Raw genomic sequence first — 26,251 nt, 5'->3', positions numbered from 1 at the left:
GAGGTTGTTTGCACAAAGGGGTAACATAGAAAAATCAACTTGTAATTAAAAGCATTGGAGCATTTTTTTACAAAACAAAACTGGTAATCTATAAAATATCTGAAAGAGTAACGTGCATTCAGTACAATGACCAGTAATATTTACTGAGTTCAAGCTATTTACTGTTGTAAACATTTAACAAAAGCATTACAAGCTCTAAATACAGTCTTTGACAATTTCAACAAAATAAATGGTATGTTTAAAAAATAAAGCTGATGAGCAATAGATCAATTCTATATATTTTCTTTCAACAGTTCCAGAAAGAGAAATAGCACAGTATTTTAAAAAAGTATACAGCAAAGATTGTTCCTATTATAATGGCAAACTCTGGAAACTGTAAATACAAATGAAGTCATTGAACAGTCAAATGGTCATATTCCTAAACAGGAAGGAATTACAGTAAGAACAGTCTGCAATCCAGTTATATGCAATTGTCAATAGAGAATGCTTTTCCTCCTCAGTTGTTTTCATAGTTCTTTTTCCGAGAGACAGCAACACTTTGGCAATTGGTGTATTGAAAATATATTTTCAAAGTTCAAGATACAGTCATAGCATTTTTTGTGAAAGGTGATCTGTACACCAAGGCTCAGAGTTTGGTAAAGATTCCATGTGGAAAAAGTGCAAATATCCTGCACAGATAACTTACAAAATGGCTGGCACAGTTATTACCGACAGAATCTTGGGTTTTGTTTGCATAGCTCACACATCACTGGAATGTGGAAAAGTGTGCTATTTTTTGGCAAGAGCAAAGGAGACAATTATACTGATGTGAATTACCATGTTGGGCATGCTGAATCCATGCAGATCACCGAGGCAAAGGCTGCTACCTGACATCATTGGTTTTTGTATACTGGTTTTGTTTTTGTTGAAGCAGTTCTGTTATAGCCAGAAGCTTTTTCAGTACATGCTAGACAGAAAGAAACAGTGTGAAAATAATTAGTAAATAAATGAAAGCTTGGGCTGAAATTCAGGTTGGGAATCTGTATTTGAAAGGAGCCACATCAAAGAAAAGGAATTCATAAAACAGATTCATTAGCAATCTACCCCAAGCATAAAATCGTTGGGTTCCTATTATTCAGACTTTGAAAGTATGTTTAGTTGTGACCAAGATAAAGAATAACAAAAATTTGTTTGTGTTTTGTTATCTCCTAGAATAATCTCTAGGTAGATCATCTTGCCAGAATACATATTTGCCATTAAAAACCTAAAGTTATCAAAAAAATTCTAAAGTAGAATTCTAATGAGGGAGACTATTAACTTAATTTGGAAAAAAGAAAATATCTAGAATACCAGGTTGAAGACAACTCAATCACTAAATGCACTGCTTTTAATTTCTTTTGCAAAATCCCAAATGATTATCCAGTGTAACAATAATATTCACTGTCTCTTGAAACTGTGGAAGAATAGAGTCAGATATATGTAGTGTGTACTTTGATAAAACTGCTCCCACTTAACTTCCTGAAAGTAGCCGTTATCTCAGTTCAGGCCATAGAAAACATAATTCATTTTGTTCTCTGCTTCAAGATAAAGAAGAACCAGAATTTTAAAGGACTTATTTGAGTAGTATTCCAATCTGTATATGTTGAGTCTAATAATATCAAGTAGTATTTCTTAAAGTGTGAGCTATGATCCACTTGTATTTAAATCACTGTAAAAGCTTATTAGAAATGTAGTTTCAAAAGCTCACCACAAAATCTCTGGATATGGAATTTGAAATATGTAATTATTTCAGACTTCCCTAATAATTCTCATGTTTCATAATTTGAGAATCACTTTGGCTGTGTACTCTGTATGAGAGAGAGTAACTGAAATAAAAATTTTTTAAAAATAACACTATTAATCAACTCACTTGCCATTTTCACATATGCCATTATGTGAAAGTGTATGAACACCATCATTTTTTAGTAGAGTTAAAAATTTAGACTAGAGCAACTCTGCTATCAAAAAATATTTGCTGAGATCTTTTTTGGTTGATTCTTAAAAATTTAATAACTATTAAAATGTTGATCAGAATTTAGTTATTTACTGCATCTCAGAGTCTTATGCTGATATTTTTGCTTAAGTGTTAATAAAACATCATTGTTAATGGTAGCTGGCAAAAACCTACCTGCTGTGCACCTCGCTCATTACTGAGTGTTCTCAGTTCATCTGAATGAGCCACACAAATCTCATGCAGTGCTGCTAAATCACGTGACAGGTCAGTTCTAGAATGCTCTGTAGTGTCCGGAAGTTCAGGTACATTCTTTAAAGGAATCATAAAACTGCATTTAGAAATACAAATCTTTATAATCTCTTCTGAAATGTTCTTAACTGGATATAGTAAACAGAATTTTCAACATAATAACTTCATATTTAAATGTCAGAATTTTTAAAATTGTAAGGGTTCTTATTGAAATATTCAGCATTAAAAGTTCTGATGAAAATGTGGATTGTCAGGCTGGAGATGGGGCTCAGCAGTAGAGCACTCGCCTAGCATGTGCGATGCCCTCGATCTTCAGCACCACATAAAAATAAAGGTATTCTGTCCAACTAAACTAAAAAGAAAAAAATTTTTAAAAATGTGGATTATCTAACTTCTGTATCACATGAAAGCCAGGATCCATTTTCATCCACAGCATGGCAGAATATGGCACAACACTATGAATCTAAAACAATGGATTTCCTATAAGTTAGCATCTAGATAAAGAGTATATGGATTAGCTACTAATCTAGATTAAATGCATTTTATGAAACTACTGTAGTTTGTCCAAATTGATCAACATATAGGTAGGAACTAAATTACAGTACAATAAAAAATTTTGTCTGTTTTGTAACTGGCTAATATGCTCAAAACAATTGCTAATTATACTATCTTTAAGTAAGGTTTATTAAGTAACTTGGTTATTATGGTAAACTTACAGAACTTTTTGACTAGCACTAAATGCTAGAATTATTTCAAACTTTGAAATAAAATTTAACATGGGTTTGGATTATCAATAACTTTATATAAATTCATTTGCCTCTTTAATGATAATGTTTTCTATACATTCCTAAAAATTGGAAAACATATTTTTTTGGTATAGAAACACGATCAGAACAATACATTCATTCTTATTGACTGTTATTCATTCAGTGACTAAAGGATTAAAGACATGTATTGCTTAGTGAAAAGGGAAAAAAATTAAACCAGTCATAGCAACAGTTATGTATCATAGATATGCAGGGGGAAACCAAGGAAGCAGAATAGAGAGATGTTTTAGGAATTCGCACTATGCAAATTAATTTGAATTATGCAAGTAGTGAAGGAAAGAAGAATCTGAGGAGACTGAAGGGATATCAGAATATTGCCAGATTACACAGTCTAACTAGAGAATGATAGTAAAGCTGGACTACAGATATTTGTGATTATGGAAAATAAATGGAATTCAAACCACGAATCTAAAAACCTAGAAATATATCTTAAAATAAGTTATCCAGCCTTAAAGTTGGGCATGCATTTCCCAAACAGCTCACTAAAAACAAAAACAAATCTTTTTCTCTAATCACTAACCAACTGTATTTTTCTGGGTTGTTCTATCTCCAAATTTGCTCAGGAGTTCACAAATAGAAACATAATGGACATTTAACATTCACCCTTTTATTTCTCAATCTCCTTATAAATATAGATATTTGCTCTAAAATTCTTTCTCACTAGTTTTTATACCTGACTTGTAAACTAGGAGCCCACAGACAATTCTAATTTGTTTGTCTCAGTGCTGTGATTGCTACTCAAAATTTTAACAGAATCTGAATATATTAATAAGTAAGGTAAAACATGGTTATTAATAAGTAAGGTAAAAAATGCTACCTCAGACTAGCATTCCCTAACATCATATATTTGGCTCAGTTCACACCTGAAAATACTAACATACTGACTTTAAAACTGATTCAATGTGAAAAAAAATTCTACATAATCCATAAAATTTAAGCTTCCTAAAAAATGCAGGATCTTAGAAATTATAAATATATCCTCATTTTAATTTTATAATTGAGCTTTATTATTTATAAAGGCCTGTATGAGGCATAGGTAGAAACACTGAAGCAAAACACCAAATCCATATTTTATTCCTAGAAAAGCCACAAGAACACCCAGTCTCTAGTCTATTTACTTTTTTAATCTGGTCAGAACTGTGGATTACCCATCCTGTTTCAAATCTTACAGTAGATGTAAAGTGAAAGCTAAGGAGATAATAAATACCACAATTACTGATATGGAATAACCAAGAAGATAATGAACAGCAAGACAGAAACTAATACATTATACAGGTAGGTCAAAAGCCATAATAATGTATGCTTAGCATAAACCATGAGTCTTTATGACTCAAACAAAAATAAAATCTGTATTTCAGTTCTGGATACAAATCTTCCTAAAGATTTTTAAGTACAGGTTTCAAAGTACTTAAAAATTATATACGTACCCCAAGTTCATCTAAAAACATGATCATACGATGTTTGTTGCTTTTGATGAATGGATTGACACCTTCCATATAAGGCTCCTAAAAATAATTAAAATTAAAAGCTAACCATATCCATCAGAAACAACTGCTTGAAAAACTACACATGTAGCAGGAATTCCTAGAAATCTAATGTCTATAAATAGCAGTTTATAGGACTTAATCACATGACACCATATTTCTTATAAACTGTTATGCTAAGAGAGCTATGACATTTTTAATGAAAGAATGATAAGTTCTGGACCAAAACACAGATCATAATATTAGTCTGGTAGACTCAAATTACTTATATGTACATTCGAAAGTAATTACTAAAAAACCATCTAGATGTTAGAACCAGCAGAGATTATAAGGAATTTATAAAATACAGTTAACATTCCACAATATTAAAATATATAATTTATAACCTGTCTCAGAATTCAGATAAGGAGTTTATAAAACATGGTTTAGCTTTTGAACTTATTAAACTAAAATCCAATAATACTTTAAAATATTCTATAAAACATAAAATGATTAATATTAATACATCTTAAAATGAACAAGAAGTTCAATAACACCTCAACAGGCAATTCCAAAGGTGTAGACATGAATAAGAGTAATGAAATGAGACACAAAGCAACATTATGCCTATTAAATGGGAAAAAATGAAAATATCTACTGAGTTTTGACAAGGCTATGGGGAGCAAAAAAATCTTAGGGCAATATTACATAGCAAAAGCTATAATGTGTTTATTTCAATTTGTAATCCTACTTCAAAGTTTAGGAAATAAAGAAGCCTGAAAGGAAGTGTATAAAAGGATACTTGTTATAGCAATAACAGTGATAAATAACCATGTAAATATCCCAAAGTGATTTAATTCCAGGTATGGAAAGAAGTCTGTCACATATTAAGTGCAAAAGCAGTTGACAATATGATCCCAACCAGAATATTAATAGTTATTTAGTATAATCATGTGTGTTTTTAAAACTCACCTGAATTTTAATTTATTTATTGTGACACATGACTTTACTAATAACTTTGTTCCATGATTTTTATATTTAAAAGCAAGGGAATCCTGAGAAATTTGTTTTCTATACTGGTGAAATTTATTATTTTTACCATATAGGTATCTACTACTTAATACAAAATATCTGCTACTGGAAATTTATTTGAGCTATATTTATGACTTTATCATGTCAAAGTTTCCTTCACAAATGACATTTTAAACAAATTGTTTTTACCTTAGCTCCAAATTCCACAAGATTTGCTAAATTCTGCACAGATTTAGCCACTAATATCAGTGTTCTTGCAGCAATCGGAGATGGAGAATCTATAAGAGAAGTGGGCACAGGTAAACAATTCTAAATTTAGCACTTTAGTATTTCATTGCTCTTAAAATACTAACATTCTTCTATTAAGAACTCATAATGCTTGAAAAAAATAACTTGAGTTCAAAGGGGAAAAAAGGAATACACTTTACTGTGCTTCTAGTTTTGTGAAAAGGGCACTATGAAGTTCAGAAATTCCAAACTTGTTGAAACTGTTTCAGAATACCTCAAAAAGATTTTTATTCCTAAAAACTGTCATTCCACATATCTTTCACAACAATTCTCAAAGTCCACATATCTTTCAGAACAATTCACAAAGTTAATTTCAAACCACTAAACAATTTGGAATTTAAGCAATTTCTGGCTCCCAACTTTATTTCAAATTTATCTACAGATAATTCACTTTAAAGAACAAGAACAAAGGTATTCTGGGACCTCTGATTTATTTATTAATAAACTTCAGAAATATTTTAAAGTTCAGTTAGGAAACACTTCTCTGTAGAACACAGTTGAATGTAAATAAAATTTTTAGCTATTAAATATATAAATATTTATGTTGTAAATATTATAAATAGAAATATTAAAATTAATATAACTATTTACCTGCAATATCCTATAGGCAGTCTCCCTGACTGCTTGATTTTTTTAGATCATACTCTTAAAGCAGCTGAGCTATAAATATTGTTGAGTAGCAGATAAGAGGCCAACATTAAGATAAATGTTTCCAAAAGAATTCTAAACTCCTGAGTCTTAACAGACTCATAGATTTACTCATTTTAATAGCAATAAAAAGTAACTACTGGGATGTGGTGGCTCTAAAAGTAAAAGTCAAGATATTCCAAAATATTTTAGTTTTGAGCTTCAAATTATTAGGACACTCAGGTGCAATGGTGCATGCATGTAATCCCAGAGGCTGAGGCAAGAATACTATAAGTTTGTGGCCAGCCTGAGCAATTTTGTGAAATCCAGTCTCTAAAAATGAAAAAAGCTGAGGATGTAGCTAAGTGGTAAAGTACCGCAATCAGATTCAATCCCAAAAACTGCAAAAAATTTTCTAAAAATTTTTAAATTATTAGGATAAAAACAGATCTGATGTCTTCTATTAATAATGGCTCATTAGTACATTTGAAATTGTAAGTGTCACAGTTATTCTTTCTTTGAAAGAAGCCTACAAGTATATCCAAAAGTCTTTCTATAATGAACATGTAGGTAAATAAGAAAAATTGAGTCACGTGTTATTGGTGGTTAAAAAGGCTGATTAACATCATATAACTGGTAACAAATTTTCATGGGAGGAACCAGCTCTAACATAAACAAAGAGCAGTACTGTGACTTGAGGTAGAATTTTAATTAGATCTTAAAAAGACACTCCAGTGTACATCAATTGAGCATGGATTAAGCACGAAAAATTTCCCAACTTGCAAAGGCCCAATTATAGTCTGTAAAATGTTTAAGAATTTGAGACACAAGTAGGGATGGAAAGAAAGTGAAATGTGTATAATTCTGCCATCTCATCCTTAAAATAGTAGATGAAAGAAAAGCTAGGAAGCCAAATAGAAAAGGTAAAGAAGTAAAGAATGAAAGGGAAGGGTGCTTAGAATTTGATAATTTTTCCAAAATCAGATTTAAGAGTATTCTTACCAATTAATATGAGCTGTTTGCTAATTTTATTTTCATTTCAAAATTCATCAAAAGCTAATTACCTGAGATGATATTAAACATCCGTGGATTCAGGATGGCAGGACAGATAAGCCGAAGAAAAACAAAACCACTGAATGGGAGGGAAATTTTCTTTTTTAGAAAATAAATATAAACAATTATTAATACTCATAGAACCACAACCTTTACTCTGAATTAACGCAGGGCAGCCCAAAGATAGAAAATTTAAGAAAAAAGTAAATCAAAGCATTGCATTTTGAGAACATGTATATCTACTTCTTGAATATATATTACCCATTTTCTCCAAATTGGGATTTAGATTAATTTTGGGAAGACATTAAATTTCATACAGCATTTACTATCTTAGCTAAGAATTTCTGAGATGCTATAGTAGTACAAATAAACTCTTCATAGATATACAGTTCTGTATTCCTATTACTCTTGATTCTTTTTTTATAAACAAAACATCCCAGTAAAGTCTGTTCTAAATCAACTTGGTTGTTATCAATTTTGTTGATGAGTCATAAAAATAGAAATCCAAAGGGACTTTTTATTGGTAAATGAAAGTGTTTACTACAGTAAATAGAATGATGAAAAGCTCTTAATAAAGAAAAAAACTTTATAAGTTTTTATAAACTTTAGAATTCATAAAGTTCATAAAATAGCAAAAATTAGTAGAAAGCATATGGCATAATGATGAGATTTTATCTGCTGATTTTACTCAGGGAACAATTAACTAACTTATTATATAGATATATATATAGATATATATATATTCCTACTGTACTTCCTTTAGTCACTTGTACCAAGACTATATATATTGTCCAGTAGATTATTTTCTTTTAGGAGGAATCCATACTAATACTTGACCTACTAAAAGACAAGCATTATTCCCTAAATAGTTTATAAAAAGTCCATCTAGAGACTACTGGCACAGTCTTTGTTATTTGTTTTATGTTAACCTGCAAACGTATTCTATATTGTTAATTTTGGACTGTTAGAAAATAAATGCTATTTCTCAAACAGCATTTGTAGCAATTATATAACTATAATTAAATCTTTAAATCTGGATTTCACTCTAGTAGGCTTTGTGAACCTAAAACTTAACCTGGCTCCATGTAAGAATGCAAAAGTGGACAAATCTACTTTGTTAGTTTTTAGAGAATAAATTTGAAAGGAATATGTAAGTACCTACACATATTTAAAAGGTTGGCCCCTAAAACACCTTGTCATACTATATCAATATTATAGGAGAATTTTCTACTGTGCTTAACAGTTAATTTTCATGATAAACATAACTATTGAAATATTGTTTGTAATCCTTTTCCTTTCCTCTGTCACCACTATAACCAATAAGTAGAGAATTTATAATTTTTAAATATAACCAATCAAGAGAGTTATTTTGAGGTGGTTTTTTTTTTTTTTTCTCCTCTCTTTGCATAATAGTGGTACCTGGTCTAACAAAGGGCTTTGCATATGTTAGGAAATTGCCCTGGTACTGAGCTATACCCCTACCTACCCAAGAAAAATTTCATGTGTTCGAGAAGTAGAAACACTTGAAAAAACTTAGATTGGAGGGAGGACTAATACACATTTCAAAACTAATTGCTAAAAGACACCAATATATAATATAATATAATATTATATATTGGTGTCTTTTAGCAATTACCTATTTTTTTGAGATCGGACATAACTGACAGTATATATTTTACATAATAAATTATTAGAAAACTACTTCATTTTCTGATGCATTTGCACTAAACTTCCAATGATGTAGTATTGGTAGGGTTGTGCTTACGAACAAAAGCTTGCAACAATGTTAAAGATATCAGGTTGAATTTGCTTTAGTTCTGTCTTGGTTACTAATGTTCCATATATTCTTAGGTGAACAATGTAACTTCTTTAAATCTGTTTCTTCATTGGAAGAGTAAGTTAGAATGATAATTACGAAGTTCCCACATATAAGCTCCCAAATTCCAAAGAATTACCAAAGCAGTTTTACCTAATTATTGTTCAATGAGCAAACTGAAACAAGCTTTGGAACTGGAGGCTTTGGCTGAAGATCAGCCGGAAGTAAAAGACTGTGTTACAAATCAATTAATCAGTATATAAATGGTTCAATTATTGCTCTTCTCTCTTAGCACCAAATGTCTCTCTTTCTCTATATGTGTATATGTGTACGAATACATAAATGTGTATGTACACACACACACACACAAAAAAAAAAAAATCAGTGTGTGCTATATAGAATGTTGTAACCAATGAATTAATGAACCTTACCTAACAACTCTTGTTCTCATGGTGGTATTTGTAGGCCATTTGTGTTGAACAGATTTCTGTAAACACCCATAAATATATCTCAGTGTCCTGCCAAAATAACACAATCATCTCAATACAGAAAAAAAAGTAAAAAATACTGATTTCACGGCAGCCAAAAGTTTTACCCAAATACACCACATTTTAATTCAACTGGCCTTTCCCCTCAAAAAGGTATTTTGGGAAAAGTAATAAGAAACACATTTAGCAAGAGGTAAGGAAAACATAATCCAGTGAGTTTATCATGATCCAATTTAGACTGCCTGTCTTTAATGAAAGTATGGAACAAGTATTGGAATGAGGATAGATAACTATTGTGGTGTAAGTTCTGTGGAAAAACACTTTGACTTGTTAATTACATCTACTTGAATAAGAACGTTCACTAACACTGGAGGCCCTTAAGCAGATATAGAATGATATTGACATCTGGAATACATTTTTAAATTTTTTTCTTTCTTTTTTATTGCAGTGCTGGGGAAAGAACCCAGGGCCTTGTGCATGCTAGGTGAGCACACTAGTCCAGAGCCACATTCCTAACCCTCTGGTATACATTTTGAACAAGAAATTCAAACAGACTAAATAGACAACATGTCTTTCATATCTTCTTAAATCTGAGGTGACAGGCCCCCTTTATTCACTTCACAAGACACTAGATAAGCAACCTATATAAATACATGGTTTGTTTTCCAAATCTAAGTATTTCATTCGACTTTCTTTAATAATAATTTTCTCTGGATACTTTCACTCTTTTTCCTTAAGTACAGTTCACCTTATAAAGATTTAAAACTATAACTTTTTCAGAGTATAATAATATCAGGAATAGACAGCTTACATATATTTTAGAAAAACAATTTTTTCAAATGAAGATTTTACTACTTACGGTGGAAGTATTTCTGAAGCCATGAATATTTTCTCCACAAGTTCTGAAAGTATGTTCAATAGGTGTGCTAAATTAGTGTTCACATCTTCATTTTTTTCTAATTTAGATGGACTTAACTAAGGAACAGATGAATATAATGGCAATGATAAATACAAATAAATCAAGGTAAACAGTTTTCAAGATTCTCAATTTTTCTATTGTATCCGTCTTTCCTTTTTTACTTTGCATAAATGGGAATTTTAAGTAGCTGCTTTACCATTCATTCCCAACTATTCAACTGAAAACCAAGCAGTGATTAATGAATTTTATTTATTTTATTTATCTGAAGAAAAAATGATTAAATAAAAAGGCTTTTCTGAATGAGGTGGGACTTATATAATGGCTAATGAAAATACCAATGCTTTAGGCAGAATCATAATCCTTTCTGAAAACTGAAATCTTAAAATTTAAGTTCTGGACTGGTGTCAATGGAGTGGGTTTAAGAAAATATGAATTCCTTCTATTAGGGGTTCAGGGATTCTCTACAGACTTGCTGCATTTCTGCATCATCTTTCATGGTTAGATCAACTATCGCATTATCCCAGATTTTCAACGCCAGATCACTCATCTCTTCCCTTTACTAAATAAGAACTGACAACTTAGTGCATATTTTGTCAATGAATCTTTATTTGTATTTATATGCAGTACTAAGGATTGAATCCAGTGCCTCACACATGCTAGGCAAGCGTTCTACCACTGAGCCACAGCACCAGCCCCAGAATTAACATTTTGACAGTTCCAACATTAAAAGAAATTCCTTATTATTCAAAAAGGTATAATCAATATCTTTCTTTTTAACTGTTCCACCATGAAAATAATATAATAGCCATGTGAGTTTCTACTCATCATCTTATATATAATGAAGCTTTAATCATACTAAAAACATGATTTTATTTGCTTTTCTTATAATCACCTTTCCCCAAAAGACCTTCCAAGGACAAATCTGTGTTGTGAAGTGTTATGTAGTTTTACAGGTTAAGCATCCCTAATTGGAAAATCGAAAATCTGAAATGTACCTAGTTACAAAACTTTTGAGTGTTAACATGTTGCCACAAGTGAAAAATTCTATACTTGACTTTATATGGTGTATCTTAATTAAAGCACAAGCACACTAAAAATATCTTATAAAATTACCCTCTGTGTGTATAAAGTATATAAATTAGTTTTGTGTACATGGAAATGTATAAAATCGGGGGCGAGGGGGAATCCCAAATCTGAAATACTTCTGGTCCCAGTATTTTGGATAAGAGATACTCAATCTGTTCAATAAAAGTCCCTAAAACACTCAAATTTATGTGATGCACATGAAAGTAGCACATTCTTGTTCATTAGTATAGTAGGAGAAAATCATGAATTTCTGGTACAATTTAATAGTTTCTAATTCCAAAATAAAGCACATGTGTGATGCTGGAGATTAAACTCAGTACCGTACACATTCTAACAAGTGTTTTATGACTGAGCTACATGCTAAACCCCTACTCCTGAAGTACCTCTTTTTTTTAAAAAAGTCTTTTTCACATTTTTATAAATGTATTACATACATGTCCAAATACATTTTATAAATGTATTACAGAAGGTATAACTGCTTTGATGGATAGTTTCAGAAAATGTATTTTCCTTAAAATGCAATTTATTTGCTGAAATACTTAAAGCATTAAATTCTTACCTCACAAGACTGTTTGCTTTCCATTATCTTTAAGATGGAGTCTTTCAAAGCATGATGAACAAATTGTGTAGCAGTGGCTTTCATATATTGCTCCATCAAGGTGCTTGCAAGTGTCGTGGCTCTAAATAGAGTAGTGGCTTCATCTACACAAACATTTATATTAAAAGATGATTTGTAGAGGACTCTACTAAGGTGACCAAATTAGAAATTATTTTTCTGCAACAGTTATAACCTTTAAGTGCACTATGCAGCACTGAAGTAATCAATTATAATGACATAATTCTAACAACTCTTGTAAAAGACTTTCATGTGTGGTAAACAAAATTAGATCATAAGAAGAAGGAATTAACACCATCATTTTCATATGAAAAAAAGGAAAACTCAGAATTGTTAAATCACTTGTCTCAGATCAGTTAGCTAGTTAGTGATAAGACTGAAACCAAAAAATGCCTGCTTTGCTATCTCATTTCATGCTTTGAAAAGTCTGAGTCCATTTCCAAATAATAACATAAAACCCGAGTATAAATTATTAGTTATTGAAACATTTTAATAAATATTACTGGAAAAGAATTTCACTGTAAAATATATACTACTATTTTATCTACTCCTTGACAAATCTATGTATTTTTACAATTTTTATGATTAAAAGGAAATAGTTCTAGACTTTGCAATGTTTTTAGGGAACTTAGAAGCAAATACTGTTATTAAATCAAAGTACTGGGAGGAAATAGATTATTCTGACATTATTAGTCAAGTGGTTAAAAGGACTGTGTGTCCCATGGCCTGGGAACTACTAAGCAAGAAATAAAATTTAACTGACATCAAATGTCCATTAGTAAGTAAAAAGACAATATAGCAAGTATACTAAAGTGTTCTTAATAGAGAAGCTCATTGGGCCATTGATCTAGACTCAGAAATCACTTTCTTCGAGCTTGTAATACATACCTGTTACATCAGGAACATATTAGAAATATTAGCCTCCCATATTAACCAATGTAAGGAGGAATACTGACATTTCAATTGCAATTTTTAAATGAAGAAAAAACAGAATAACTTTTCTCTGCTATGATTTAATTATCTGAAGACAGAGCCCAGATATTTCATATTTATATAATAAACATATAAATCTATAATTATTAGCCCATTTTTACACATCCATACTCACCTTCCATGCTTATTTCTCTGTCATTTAGTGTACATAACAACAATGATTCAAGCTTTTCATGAAGGAAAATCCTTAGTAGGATGCTAGCCAGTAGTGTTCGGTCTTGTCCACATACATGTGATAAAGCATAGACTACATGAAGTTCTTTTTGCAGTATAAGCTAAAATGGCATTTTAAAAAAGATGGTTGAAAATTCAGAGCATTACATATTCTCGGTGAGACTAACAGGAAATAGTTGTTTTTCATGTTATTTTTAAAGAAGTAGGTCCTGAATAAATTTATTTAAAATACCAATGTTTGATGCCTACATATTTCTTAATTCTTTTTTTGGTATTGGGGATTGAACCCAGGGGCTTTTTGCCACTGAGCTATATCCCCAAGCCCTTTTAATTTTTTATTTCGAGACTGGTTCTCACTGAGTTGTTTAGGGGCTCACTGAATTGCTGAGACTGGACTTGAACTTGTGGTCCTCTGGCTTTAGCAGCCCAAGTCACTGGAATTACAGACATGAGCCACCATACCTGGCCATATTTCTAGTCTTGTAAGATCAAAATTATACCACATGATTTTTAAGCTCTGGTTATCAGTATGCCACTAAGCTTTGAAATTACTATATTTAACTTAATGGATCTTTTATTAAATGGTAAATGTTTCTATTAAGAATGTCATTAAAAATAATTAGACTGTCGAATAACACAGTACCTCTTTAAATTCACTGTACTCTTCTTCTGGCATGATTTTTTCCATAGAATATCGTGCTCGAACACGCAGAGATCCTGGTTCAATGCCTTTTAGTGGTATGTGGGAGCTGAGCAGAAACCATTCGTCTGTGGCATGTCCTTTCTGTAACCGGCTTAACTGGCAGCGCATAAATACTTTGAAAGGAAAACAATGACTTCATTAAATTTTCAGTCTTCTCCACAGTGTTACACCCTTTTTATTAAAGGGTTTTTCTACCACAAATTCAGTACTTACTAGCTTACTTCATTTACTTAATGCCTACTGTATGCAAGGTTGTGATGGATGGGCATGGGATATAGAGATGATTAAGACAGGGTCTTGCAAGAAATCGATTATGGTATAGTGTGATAAGTGCTGTAATAGTGGTTAATGCTTTTTAAAGAAACAGTATCTAATTCAGCCTAGGAAAATTAAAAATTCATTCCAAACAGGTAACCCTTGAGCTGATTTGTAATAGGATAAGTGAAAAAGTAGAGGGGGAAAAAAGAAAGATTACAGTTCAAATAGGACATATGGCTTTCCTTTTCTATGATTACTAGGCACATGAAAGTAATGGGGAACCACTAAAAAATGTTATGTTTAAATAGTATAGCAATTACAGAATAAACATTTTATAGAGATAAATTCAGGCTTTGATCTATCAGTTAATACATACCACTTCCTTCCCTAAGCTTGAGTTTTAAGATGGTATTAACCTAATTCACCCTGATGTGAATGCTAAATCCCAGTGACATCTGTTCTATCAATAGTCTGAGAAGTGTGCTGCTGCTGAGAACAAGAACTAGGAGCATTTGGAGATTAGAGTGAACAAATAACATACTCTAGTTCAAAGAATCCTTTTTTAATAGAGTACTTTCTTACTTAGATATGCTAAGTACAGGAAAGTAGGAAAAAGTAGAAAGGAAGAAGGGAGAGGGGAAGTCCCACAGAAAAATTACCACTGTTACCATTTATTCTTTATTTGCTGGAGAAAGATGTCTGTTTTAGTCTTAAGGGCTTAAGTTTACAATATGTACAATTTAGCTATTTTTTTCTTTTTTTTTAGATACACCCTCTCAATAATCTAAACTTTAGATTACAGTACGAAACTATCTCGAATTACAGTACTTTCATTTTGTTTTTAATTTCCATCTTAAGATATATCATTGTGATTCTAAAAATAAATAAAGGATGCTATTTGTACTTTAGAAAGTTTCTATATCAACTTACAGATATCAGGATCTTTGCTTTTCTTTGTTTTATTACTAAGCGTGATTTCAAATCTATTGATGTCAGGAGGAAGATCACTACAGAAGCAAGGAGAAAAAGAATTAACAATATGTTCTAACTACTTGATTTCTTCAGTATTAATGCTAAATAAATCCTCAATTTCTGTTAAAAACAAGTGTGCTACACTAAAATCTAGATTTGACAACATATTTTATTATTTGGTATACAGGAATGCCTATAAGCACACTTTCTACCATTTTTAATGTCCTAAACTACCAATAATTCATTCAAATAGGTCATAGAAACCCTAGTAATTATTTTGTATGTTTTTGGGCTTATCAATAATGCTAATTTATATTAATGATTAGGTGAAAATGCCAAGATCATAGCACTTTACTAATAAAAGTGAACAAATGCAACACAAAAGAGTTATATTAATAACATCTAGACTTGATTCTTTGTTCTGACGTATAGATTACAGAGACTCCCCTCCAAAAAAGGAAAGAAAATGCAATATAGTTTTTTTTTAAGTGATTTAATGTAATGATAAAATAAAACTTACTCAAAGACAAACTCCTCAGACCACACTGGGTTTTGCCCTTCCCTTGCATGAGTTTTTGCTACTTGGACGCTATTCAGGTAGATATTACAATATGGATTAGTAAAATGTTTTACTGGTAGTTTATGGGCTTCTTCAATATGTAAAACAAGGCTGCTGACCTGAAGAAAACACAAAAATGATTACCCCAGGTTGAAAGAATTATACATTAGGTTTCTAAAACAATTATTATGAAATAATAAAAAATAGTGACTTGTTTTTCTGCTTGTCTTCTTTCATGTGACATACTACAGAATGCAACATTTAAGCATTTAAAATAATCCTTCTCATTTAAAATTTATCTCAAATAAAAACGCAAATTTTATAAGTTATTTCTATTATTTTCTTGCAGAGTAATGAAATACACCTTTCTACCATATAGAAAAAGTAGACACCTGTCACTACCCTGAATCAAAATCTTGAATGATGTATAATACTAACCTGAAAGATTTTATCACTACAAAAGAGAATTCATTAGCTAAAAAAATGTTTTTCAAACACTGTGTCTGCCTTGTGATTTTACAGAAAAGGATACAAATCCAAGGAAGCTTAGTTGCTTATCAGTGTTGGTCCAAAATTCAAGACCTTCTGCCTCCTAGTATCAAGTCATCTTTTTCTCTAATCATCTACATGTGTGAACTTGGACAAATCAGTCTGTTTGAGCCTTGACTTTCTCTCATGTATAAAATGTATAAAGACTGCACTGAAGGTCATAAGGACTAGAAACAGTATATATAGAGCACATAGCAGAGTATCTGACACACAAAAAAGGCTCACAAATGTTAGCTATGATTATAGCTACAATTATAAGTTTCATACAACATACAATTTGCTGCTATTTGAAAAAATCCAATCTGATTTTCTGTAACATTTAAAATTTTTATGTTTTAATGACATATATCGATTATGTATATAATTAAATGTCCTTGCAAGAAGGGCCAGACTCTGGATTAAGGGTCTGGTTACTTAAATTGCCATTTATCCATTTCCAATAGAATAGTATATTAAATTTGACAAGCGGTTTGGAAATTCTTTGGTCAATAACTATGTATTATATTAAGCCTTTCTCAAAATCCCAAGAATTTAACAATTTTTCCCCCAATAATCTAGGGATTCTTATGAAGAAAAAAAATCTAAAAGCTGAAGAATATAAAGTTGCTCTTACATACATATAAAAAGAGAACTCCTAGCTTCACTTTCCAAAAATCAAAGTAGGGGCCTTGTTAATGTTTCAGATTCCTTAAGAGTTATGCAGTAGGTTTCAAAACAATCACTATATAGTAAAAAGCCCAAAAGTCACTGAGGTTAGTACTCTATGTCAGATAACCCTTTCAATAATACTTTTATTTCTACGTTTTTGGAATAGGCCAAAATAATTTTTTGAAGGAAAAAAAATTCCCAACTGAATACATTACTTTTCTTGGTTTCAAGAACAGACTAAGAACCAGAGGTAGGTATACAGAAAGCACTGTCTTTCATAAAGAAATAACACATTGTTTCTACTACTAAAGCAAATGGTAGTAAGGCTTTAAAATGCCTGAAAAGATTAACCTTTCTACAAAAATGTTACAAAAACATTAAGATAGAAACATAAAAAGATAAAAAGCAATAAATGAAATATAATGAAACTTGACAATTACAAATCAAATAAAGTTTCACCTGACGAAGACGTTTATTACATGTTCCTGGACTACTTTTCCGTAAATTGCAAAATGCCTGCAGACCTTTCATCCAATCCTACAAAAAATAACATACCATTTGAAAGACATACACATTAATTTGTTTGGTTTCCAACTGTCAATTTATTTTCTTCAAATTAATTTTTTTTCTTTAGATTTCCATTTCTAGTCTAAGACTATACTATACTATATTTGTGCCCCAATGGAGTAAGGAAAAAATATATATATATATATACTTAAAAAATTGCTTGAATTTATGTAGAATCCTACATTGATTTTAAGGATATCAATGAATGACCATTAATTAACCAAATGTGTCTCCTCAACAAGTACTACCTTGGAAGAAATGTCTGTCTGTAGTTAAGCTTTTAACATTTAAGGCTATCTATGGCAGAATTTAAATTGACATTTTATGAGGAGAGAAGGCCAATTTCAAAACCAACTGATAATGTGATGACTGATATGAAAAGCATTCTAATTTTTACCTCAGACCACAATATAAAGGTAGAAACATGTAAGTGAGTTGGGTTATTTCCAGCCCTTTAGATATAACATGAGATTTTACAAATCATTTTGGCCTGATATTTAAATTATAACTACATTTTTAAATGTTAAACATCTACTACTCTGGAAAAAAAAGAACAATTTAGGTTTATTAAAAAATCTAAATATTTATTTTAGCTTACAAATTTCTGAAAGACTCCATACTGCTTTATTTTCATTTTTGTCTAGTTTGTTCGCTCTTTCAATGAATCTAAACCGTCTGTATTTAAAGAATATTAAAGGAGAGCAAATCCAATCCAAATCAATTATCACAACTTTCAGAAATAGAAAAGAATAACCAGTCACCCTGCAACCCCAACAAATTGACAAGTATTTTTCTTCTTCATGACTGAACTTTTATTTCAAGACTTGGGTTCAACCAGTGAAAAACCCCTCATTTGGACTTTTTATGGTACATGGAAAGTAGATTATGGAAAAAGCATATAAAAACATTTTAAGTGAGACTTGGAAAAAAACTGAAATGTCATCAAGGTATGTGACACATCTTTACTCAGAAAGAAGGAAAATGACAAAATATCTAGAAGATAGGAAACTCGCATTTAAATTTCTATCCCTAAATCAATTTCTATCATTAAAAAAAAAAAAATCTAAGTTACCAAAATGTTTTGAGCCCTACTTTTCTCATCTTAAAATTAGGAATATATACCTACAAACAAACATGGCATTATTAGGAAAATAAGTATTTGAACTATTTTACAATGATTTGAAATATGACAAACTATAAACTAAGACTCATCATCCATTATATTTTTTCTGAGTCTGAATTTTCATAATTTTTGAGTCAGGGGCCCATACTAGGATCCACAGGATTTTAAAATTATTATTATTAGTTTGTTTTGTTATGTTTTATCGTACTAGGGATAGAACCCAGGGGTTCTATGCCACTAAGCCTTACATCCAGCCCTTTTGATTCTGAGAAAGGGTCTCAGTTGTTGAGACTGGCTTTGAACTTGCAATTCCTGTTTCAGTCTCCCAGGGTTTGAAGAGCATTTGCCTTATATACATGGTTAGCAAATCTGTTCTACTTCCAATCCAATGAAGCCACTTTAGTTGCCTCTTAGCCATCTTTAAGTTCCTTCCACAAAGTAAAAGCAGAAATAAATCCATATTTGTACAAAATACAACTAAGCATGCCAGAAATATTAACATTTAAAGAAAATGTTTTTAAAAGGAGACTTTTGGAAACATTTCTTCAAAGACTTACTTAAAAATTTTAAGTTACAATGATACTGCATATGGGTCAACGGCTAATGCTAAAATAGATATTATACTTAGACTAAGAGAATATGTAGAAAGAAAATCCCTAAAATATTTTTCCTCTTGATGATTGAACTTTTTGTTCATACAAGGGTTTAACCAATGTAAACAATAATAGTTAACAAAACTAACTGATTTAACTTTGGATTTCATTGAGACTATCTATAATCTTTAATGCAGAGATTTTATATAAACATTCAAAGACTTGACATTATAGTTTTTAAAGTTCAATTTTAAATTAAAAATAACCCTTCACTGCATTTGTTTTTGCATTTCTTTCAAAAAAATTTTTTACATGTGAAAGTTCTCTTAAAATAAAAAAAGATTAGATTTCAGACATCCTTTTATTACATCTTAAAGGTAAGAGTTTTCTATTCTAATTTAAAAGAAAACATGAGCTAACACAAAGATTTCCAGTAGTTAAAGAAATAGGATCTGTTTTAAAGTATTTTTTTAGATGTTGATGAATCTTTATTTTATTCATTTATTTATATGTGGTTCTGAAAATGGAGCTCAGTGCCTCACACATGTTACCAGGTACTCTACTATCAAGTCACAACCCAGCTCAAGAAATAGTATCTTACCTCTGCTTGTTCTGGTGTTTCTCCTGCAAAGTAAAAGATGTAATGTTCTTCACTGAAGTGCTGAACTACTATCTGAAAACAGTTTGGCCTTTAAAATACAAACAAAAAGTATACTAAGAAACCTAAGTATTAAAATATTTACATCAACTTTTTTAAAAAAATCAATACATAATCTTATACATATAAAACTGTCCTAATTTAGAGAAACAATACCCCATGGCTACTAGAACATGACTAAAAAGAAAATGTCACCTGCATGTATTTTAGAAAATGTTGTTAATACTACTAAAATTTTATCAGTCTTTCCAAGTATAAAGTACTGTGTAAAGACAAACTTTTCCTGTGTGCTGAAAAAAGACACATAAGTTGGTTAAGGCCTTGCTAAATTGCTGAGACTGGCTTTGAACTTGTGACTCTCTTGCCTCAGACTCCCAGGCCGCTGGGATTGCAGGTGTGCACCAACATGCCTGGCCAGAAGGAATTCTTGATCTAAAATATTTGAATGCTCCTATCATGAAGCCTCATCATCAGTCACAAACTTAAATAGAATTTTCATAGACATTTGTTTCAAAACATTCACTCACTATACTTATATAAATATTTCTCTGAACAGTCAATGATTTTCTTCTAAATATTTCTGTAATATCTATACAATTATCTGTCGGTAGTGAAAATGTAGTCTCTAGATACATATGTACAACTTAATTTTCAATTCACAAAAATTGAAAATTTTTTACTGAAAATACTGAGTAGTATCTACTACTATTTAAAAGTGATGACCACAAACAGAATTGGCAGTTTCCATGAAGACTGGTAAAACAAGTAATTCTCCAGCTCCGTGTGAAGCATTATTGCTTCAGCTTTAGCTATTAATTACATGATCTCATAACAAGCTTCACAAGTTTAACATGATACCACAGGAATATATCTATGAGAAAAGAAGAAGGGGTAGGGTGGGGGAAACAAACTTTTTCATTTGAAGTTTACATTTCAACTTTTGTCCTCCCACAAGAAAGAGATATTTAGTGGCATTGTGCCATTATAATGCACTTGGCATCACTGACTTATTTAGAAATGCTAATACAAATAAAATTTCAGGTTGAGAAGAAAAAGATTTACTGGGTTTAGAAATCAAAGTTTAGAATATTTCTTATAAGTAGCCTAGTAAGTGGGTTGAATTACTTTTAAATAGGCTACTATTTTATCCTGTGAAACTAATGACTTTTTTAGTATTATCACCAAATTGTCTTTTATAGTGGTTTCAAAAGTATCTGTACATTAAAGCCAATTGTAGCTGGGCTTGGTGGTGCATGCCTGTAATCCCAGTGGCTCAAGAGGCTAAGGTAGGAGGATCTCAAGTTCAAAGCCAGCCTCAGCAATTCAGGGAAGCCCTAAGCAACTTAGTAAGACCCTGTCTCAAAGTAAAAAATAAAAAATGCTGGGGATGTGACTCAGAGGCTCAAGCACCTCTGATTCAATCTCTGGTACAAAAAGAAAGGGAAAAAAATTGTAAAAGTAACAATGAAAAAATATCTAAATTATATTCTTTTCAAGAACTCATAAATATTTTACAATAATGAAAAAATTAAATTGTATTAATAAACTAAATGTAAAAGCAAACTAATTTATGCATCAACATGAAAAGAAAATATCATTAATGACTGACCAAAACAGGCGAATTAAATAATATTTAGAACATCAGTGATTTAATGAGAAAGACAGAAATAATGAAGTATAGTCACTATAAAGAGTTTTCTGTCTGCAAATGCTATACACCAGTTCTTTTGCTCTAATAAAATAATGATTTAATAGATTATAGAGGGAGCCATATAATTCAAATTAAGTGTTAATTTGAAATGTAAAAACTTTTTTACTATTTTAATTATAATAACATTGTAAAATTACCAGATCTCAAAAGGTACCTTAATGACCCATAGCACACTGGTTGAGAAGCTCTGCTTAACTATTCCAAAGAATTTACATCCATCTCAGCTCAAGAACCACCTACTTCCTATTATAGCTGGCCTTCCATATCCATGGGATCCAAACCCACAGATTCAACCAAACACAGATCCAAAATTACTTTTTCTAAATACGTCTGTACTAATTGTACTGAATAAGTACAGACTTTTCCTTCTCATTACTCCTTAAATGACAGTTTTAAAACTATTTACATATCACTGACATTGTATTAGGAATTACAAGTAACCTAGAAATAATTTCAAATGCATAGTAGGATTTATGTAGGTTCTATGCAAATACAATACCTTTTTGTTTGGGGGGTTTCATGAGATTTTTTGCAGTGCTGGTTATCAAACGCAGAATACCATGCATGCTAAGCCAAGTACTATACCAATAAGCAATATCCCCAGTCCTACTTAGCCATTTTATATAAGGGACTTGAGCATCTGTGGATTTTGGTGTTTATGGTGGTAGAACTAATCCCCCAGACTTAGAAGAGGCAGACTACTTATCTCAGTACAGTTGCCTCCTAACATCTCATCCTTACTTAGCACTAATACAGGTATTGATAAACTGCATTAGTTGATATTGAATACTGTTGCTGGATCCCCAACATCTACTTTACCTACACATATATAGTAAATATAGCAGCCTTATTATTCATAGATCAATTCCACCAAAAAGCCACATTCATCAGGGTAATCTCATTCATCTCAATCCTAAGAATGGTTCTGAGGTGACTGTATTCCCAATATTTTCAACAATTAAGGAAATGAATGTTTGCCTATACTGTAGGAAATTGGTTTTGAAGAAAATGCAACATAATAAAGAAAGGCAGAGCAAAACTAAAGAAAAGAAGCCAACCAACTACATGTAAAGGCCAAGATTCCATATGATATTTTTCTAATTGACACAAAAATTGTACATTTTTATGGAATACCATGTGACTGTCTCAATACATGTATTCACTGTGTAATATTAAAATTGGTATAAGCATATTGACTTTCTTTCTCCCTTTAATAGTCTTCTTCTGTAGGTAAGTGATGTTGTCTAGTAGCGTTTTTGTTTGTTTTTAGTTGTTGATGGACCTTTATTTTATTCATTTATTTATATTCGGTGTAAGAACTGAACCCAGTGCCTCACACATGTGAAGCAAGTGCTCTACCACTGAGCTACAACCCCAGCCTTTTTTTGGTTCTTAGTTTTCATGTGTCTATTATAGGTTTTTACTTGATTACTAGGAGGCTTACAATAAAATACCTTTTGATTATAACAAACTTTTTAACTGACAATCACCTAACTTTGTAAAGTTAGGAAAACAAACACACAGATTAAAAATAGTAATAAAAAATCTACTCTTGCTCTTTATCCTCCTCAGATTTTGAATTTTTGATGTCCCATTTCACATCTTTTCATATTGTCTATCTCTGAACTTAATATTAAAGTAGTTATTATTTATAATTATTTTGTTTTTTAGTCTTGATTAAAGACATCACGATTTATGTGCCATTTTTGCCGTATTAGCATGTTCTGAACTTCTCAGTATAATTAATCCTACCAGTAAGTTTTATACCTTCTGATATTTTATTCTTATTCAGCATCTCTTTTCAGTTTGAAGAACTCCCTTTAGTATTTCCTTAGGACTAGTCTAGTGCTCATAAATTAGCTTTCATTTGGGAATGTCTATCTCTCATTTCAGAAGGACAGCTTTGCTGGGTACAATATTCTGGTTGGCAGTTTTTTATTTAAATCTCTCTTCCCATTCCACCTTGATTTCTGCTGACAAATTAATTTTCAGGTAAATTGATACATCATTATGCATAATTTATTCCTTTTCTCTTGCTTTCAGAATCCTCTCATGAGAGTTTGGTTAGAATGTCTTGGGATAAGAGTTAGTGAATTTAAGATTGATGACCTCTGACCTTCCTTTTCCTTGTATTTGTGTACTTCTCTAAGTTTGTGAAGTTCTCTGTTATTCTCTCTTTGCAATCAAGTCCCTCTTGAACCCCAATAACCCAAATCCTTGTTCTTTTAATACTGTCCCAGCTTACAGCTTAATTCTGTAAGCTTTCTTCATTTCTCTTTTTTTTCTTCTCTGACTATATTTTTTACATAGCTTTAGAGCTCACTACTGCTTTCTTCTGTTTGATCATTTCTCCTATTGATGTCTTCTGTTGCATCTTCCATTTAATTTATTGTATTTTCAACTACAGGATATCAGTCTGATTCTTAAAAATGACTACAATCTGCCTATTAAACTTCTCTAATGGTACTGGAGTATGTACAGCTCAGGAATAGAAGGTGCTGGGTTTAATCCCCAGCACCACCATCCCCCCATCTCATCCCATCCCTGCCAAAAAAACTGGCAAATTACTAAACTGTTACTGTGCTTTCCTAAATTTCATTGAGTTTCTTAAAACAACTCTTTTGAATTTTGTGTCATAAAGTTAACATGCTAGTTGCTATGTGGTTGATTTCTGGCACATTTTTTTCTCTACTAGATTAGGTACTGGTTCCCTTTCAATGGATTCTTTTTAATATTTGACAGTATCTCACATTGAAGGATTAGAAATTTACTCCAGTCTTTACAATATGGTTTTAATTTGTGTCTGCCCTTCCAGAAAGTCTAGGTAAGCTGTTTACTATGTTTTCTGACCCTGCAGTCAATGCCACTATTTTCAACACTAGAGGGTGCCCCAAGCCCAAGTTTGTTACAAATTCAAGTTAGTGTATTGTTCAGCATGGGGGGGGAGAAGATGTGTGGTAAAAAACTGTAATACAGTCCTCTTGTCTATAACCCTCAGCTTGGGACCAGGGTGGGGCCCTGATGTCTTGTCCACAGTCACTATGGTCAGACACAATGGGTTCTGTCAGCCAGACTCCAAAGCAACAACTTAGACTTCTTCCCCCATGTAATGACTCTCTCCATGTTGTGCTTCCTAGGACTAGGGAAGGGATAGATAGGACAGTCTACAGCTCATACAAGATGGGTCACATCCAGAGCCCATAGTCCACCAAGACCAGGGCAGCAAAAAGGCAAAACCAAATCCCACACTATGGCCTGCCTGCTATCATTGTCCATTCATAGTCTGAGACCACTGCAGGCAGATAGAACTTACAAAATACTTCAATAGGTAATAAAAGTGATGAGCACCTCTACGAAGACTCTAGCACAAAGTATTGATAAAGCTTATGGTGAAAGGTAAAGCCATTAATCTTAAGCAAAAATCTAAATATAATTACAAGATGGATTTGTCTTGTAATGCTTGGTATTTAGCTTATAAATTCATATTTGACTTAAAATCAAAAACGTTGAAATCAATTAAGAAAATTCAAATCTGAAATTTTTTTTTGTACTGAAACAATTATAGCTTTTTTTTTTTTTTTTAAATTGAGATCCTTGGGAAAATGCCTACAAAAAGCAGAATTGAGTATACCTAGCATAATCAGATCACTGAGTTAAAAGAGAATGTGATAAAATTAGAGAATAGGTGAAAAGACCCAAATTAAGTCATTTAAAGGATTATTAACAGGGGCAGAGAGAAAACAGGTTATAGACGGATCAAGTACTACTACAAATGTCAAAAGATTCAGAATAAATAAAATAATTTTTAAAAAAGAATATTTTATTAACTATTTTTGATGATAATAGATTATTTTCTAATTATCTTTTGATGATTTCTATATTTAACATGGGTAAATAAACTTGATTTAATGTTTTAAAAAGAAAAGATTTCTGCCTAATATAGTGGAGTAGAATTTTAAATACTAGTCTAAAATAAAGAAGGAAAACAAAAATTATTCTACAAAGTAAATCTAAAATTTTTAGATGATTTTATGTTCTGAAAAGCATTTTTGTTGTGCTTTAAAATGATGTGAATATACATATTATTTTATTAAAATAATTACAAAAGCAAAATAGAGAACCAGTCTTACCTGCCAAAGAGACTATCATGAACAACATACACAGAACAAACACTGAGATCTATTAATCCTTTTGGTTTTGTAGCTCGTTTTTCACTTTCAAAATAAATAAGTTGGGCATCACTGCCCTCTAAGATAAAATATAAATTTTTCCAACGTTTTCCTTTGCCTGTTAAAAAATAATTGTTT

General features: G+C 31.3%; 1 protein-coding gene and 1 long non-coding RNA gene across 2 annotated transcripts in view; one reads left to right on the top strand and one right to left on the bottom strand.

Annotated features, from left to right (window-relative positions):
* Window positions 1-26,251, bottom strand: part of Rasa1 (RAS p21 protein activator 1) — a 102,486-nt gene that overhangs the window by 2,019 nt on the left and 74,216 nt on the right. The window contains exons 11-25 of the mRNA XM_026409027.2: window positions 26,075-26,231; window positions 20,177-20,264; window positions 17,752-17,829; window positions 16,057-16,214; window positions 15,495-15,571; window positions 14,247-14,419; window positions 13,545-13,704; window positions 12,380-12,522; window positions 10,675-10,790; window positions 9,759-9,845; window positions 7,523-7,590; window positions 5,733-5,821; window positions 4,476-4,553; window positions 2,147-2,281; window positions 817-946 (exon numbers count right to left, since the gene is read on the bottom strand). Of these exons, the coding sequence (XP_026264812.2) occupies window positions 863-946; window positions 2,147-2,281; window positions 4,476-4,553; window positions 5,733-5,821; window positions 7,523-7,590; window positions 9,759-9,845; window positions 10,675-10,790; window positions 12,380-12,522; window positions 13,545-13,704; window positions 14,247-14,419; window positions 15,495-15,571; window positions 16,057-16,214; window positions 17,752-17,829; window positions 20,177-20,264; window positions 26,075-26,231 (1,691 nt within the window). The 3' untranslated portion in view covers window positions 817-862. The remainder of the gene's footprint in view (window positions 1-816; window positions 947-2,146; window positions 2,282-4,475; window positions 4,554-5,732; window positions 5,822-7,522; window positions 7,591-9,758; window positions 9,846-10,674; window positions 10,791-12,379; window positions 12,523-13,544; window positions 13,705-14,246; window positions 14,420-15,494; window positions 15,572-16,056; window positions 16,215-17,751; window positions 17,830-20,176; window positions 20,265-26,074; window positions 26,232-26,251) is intronic.
* On the top strand, window positions 10,178-14,376 carry LOC113196923 (uncharacterized). The gene is made up of 3 exons (XR_003302630.2): window positions 10,178-10,299; window positions 10,781-10,839; window positions 14,294-14,376. It is a non-coding gene; the product is annotated as an uncharacterized LOC113196923 (long non-coding RNA).

Source organism: Urocitellus parryii, chromosome 1, assembly GCF_045843805.1.
Source record: "Urocitellus parryii isolate mUroPar1 chromosome 1, mUroPar1.hap1, whole genome shotgun sequence".
NCBI lineage: Eukaryota > Metazoa > Chordata > Mammalia > Rodentia > Sciuridae > Urocitellus > Urocitellus parryii.
Note: the sequence above shows the minus strand (reverse complement) of the source record. Positions and strands in the feature narration are given on the sequence as shown.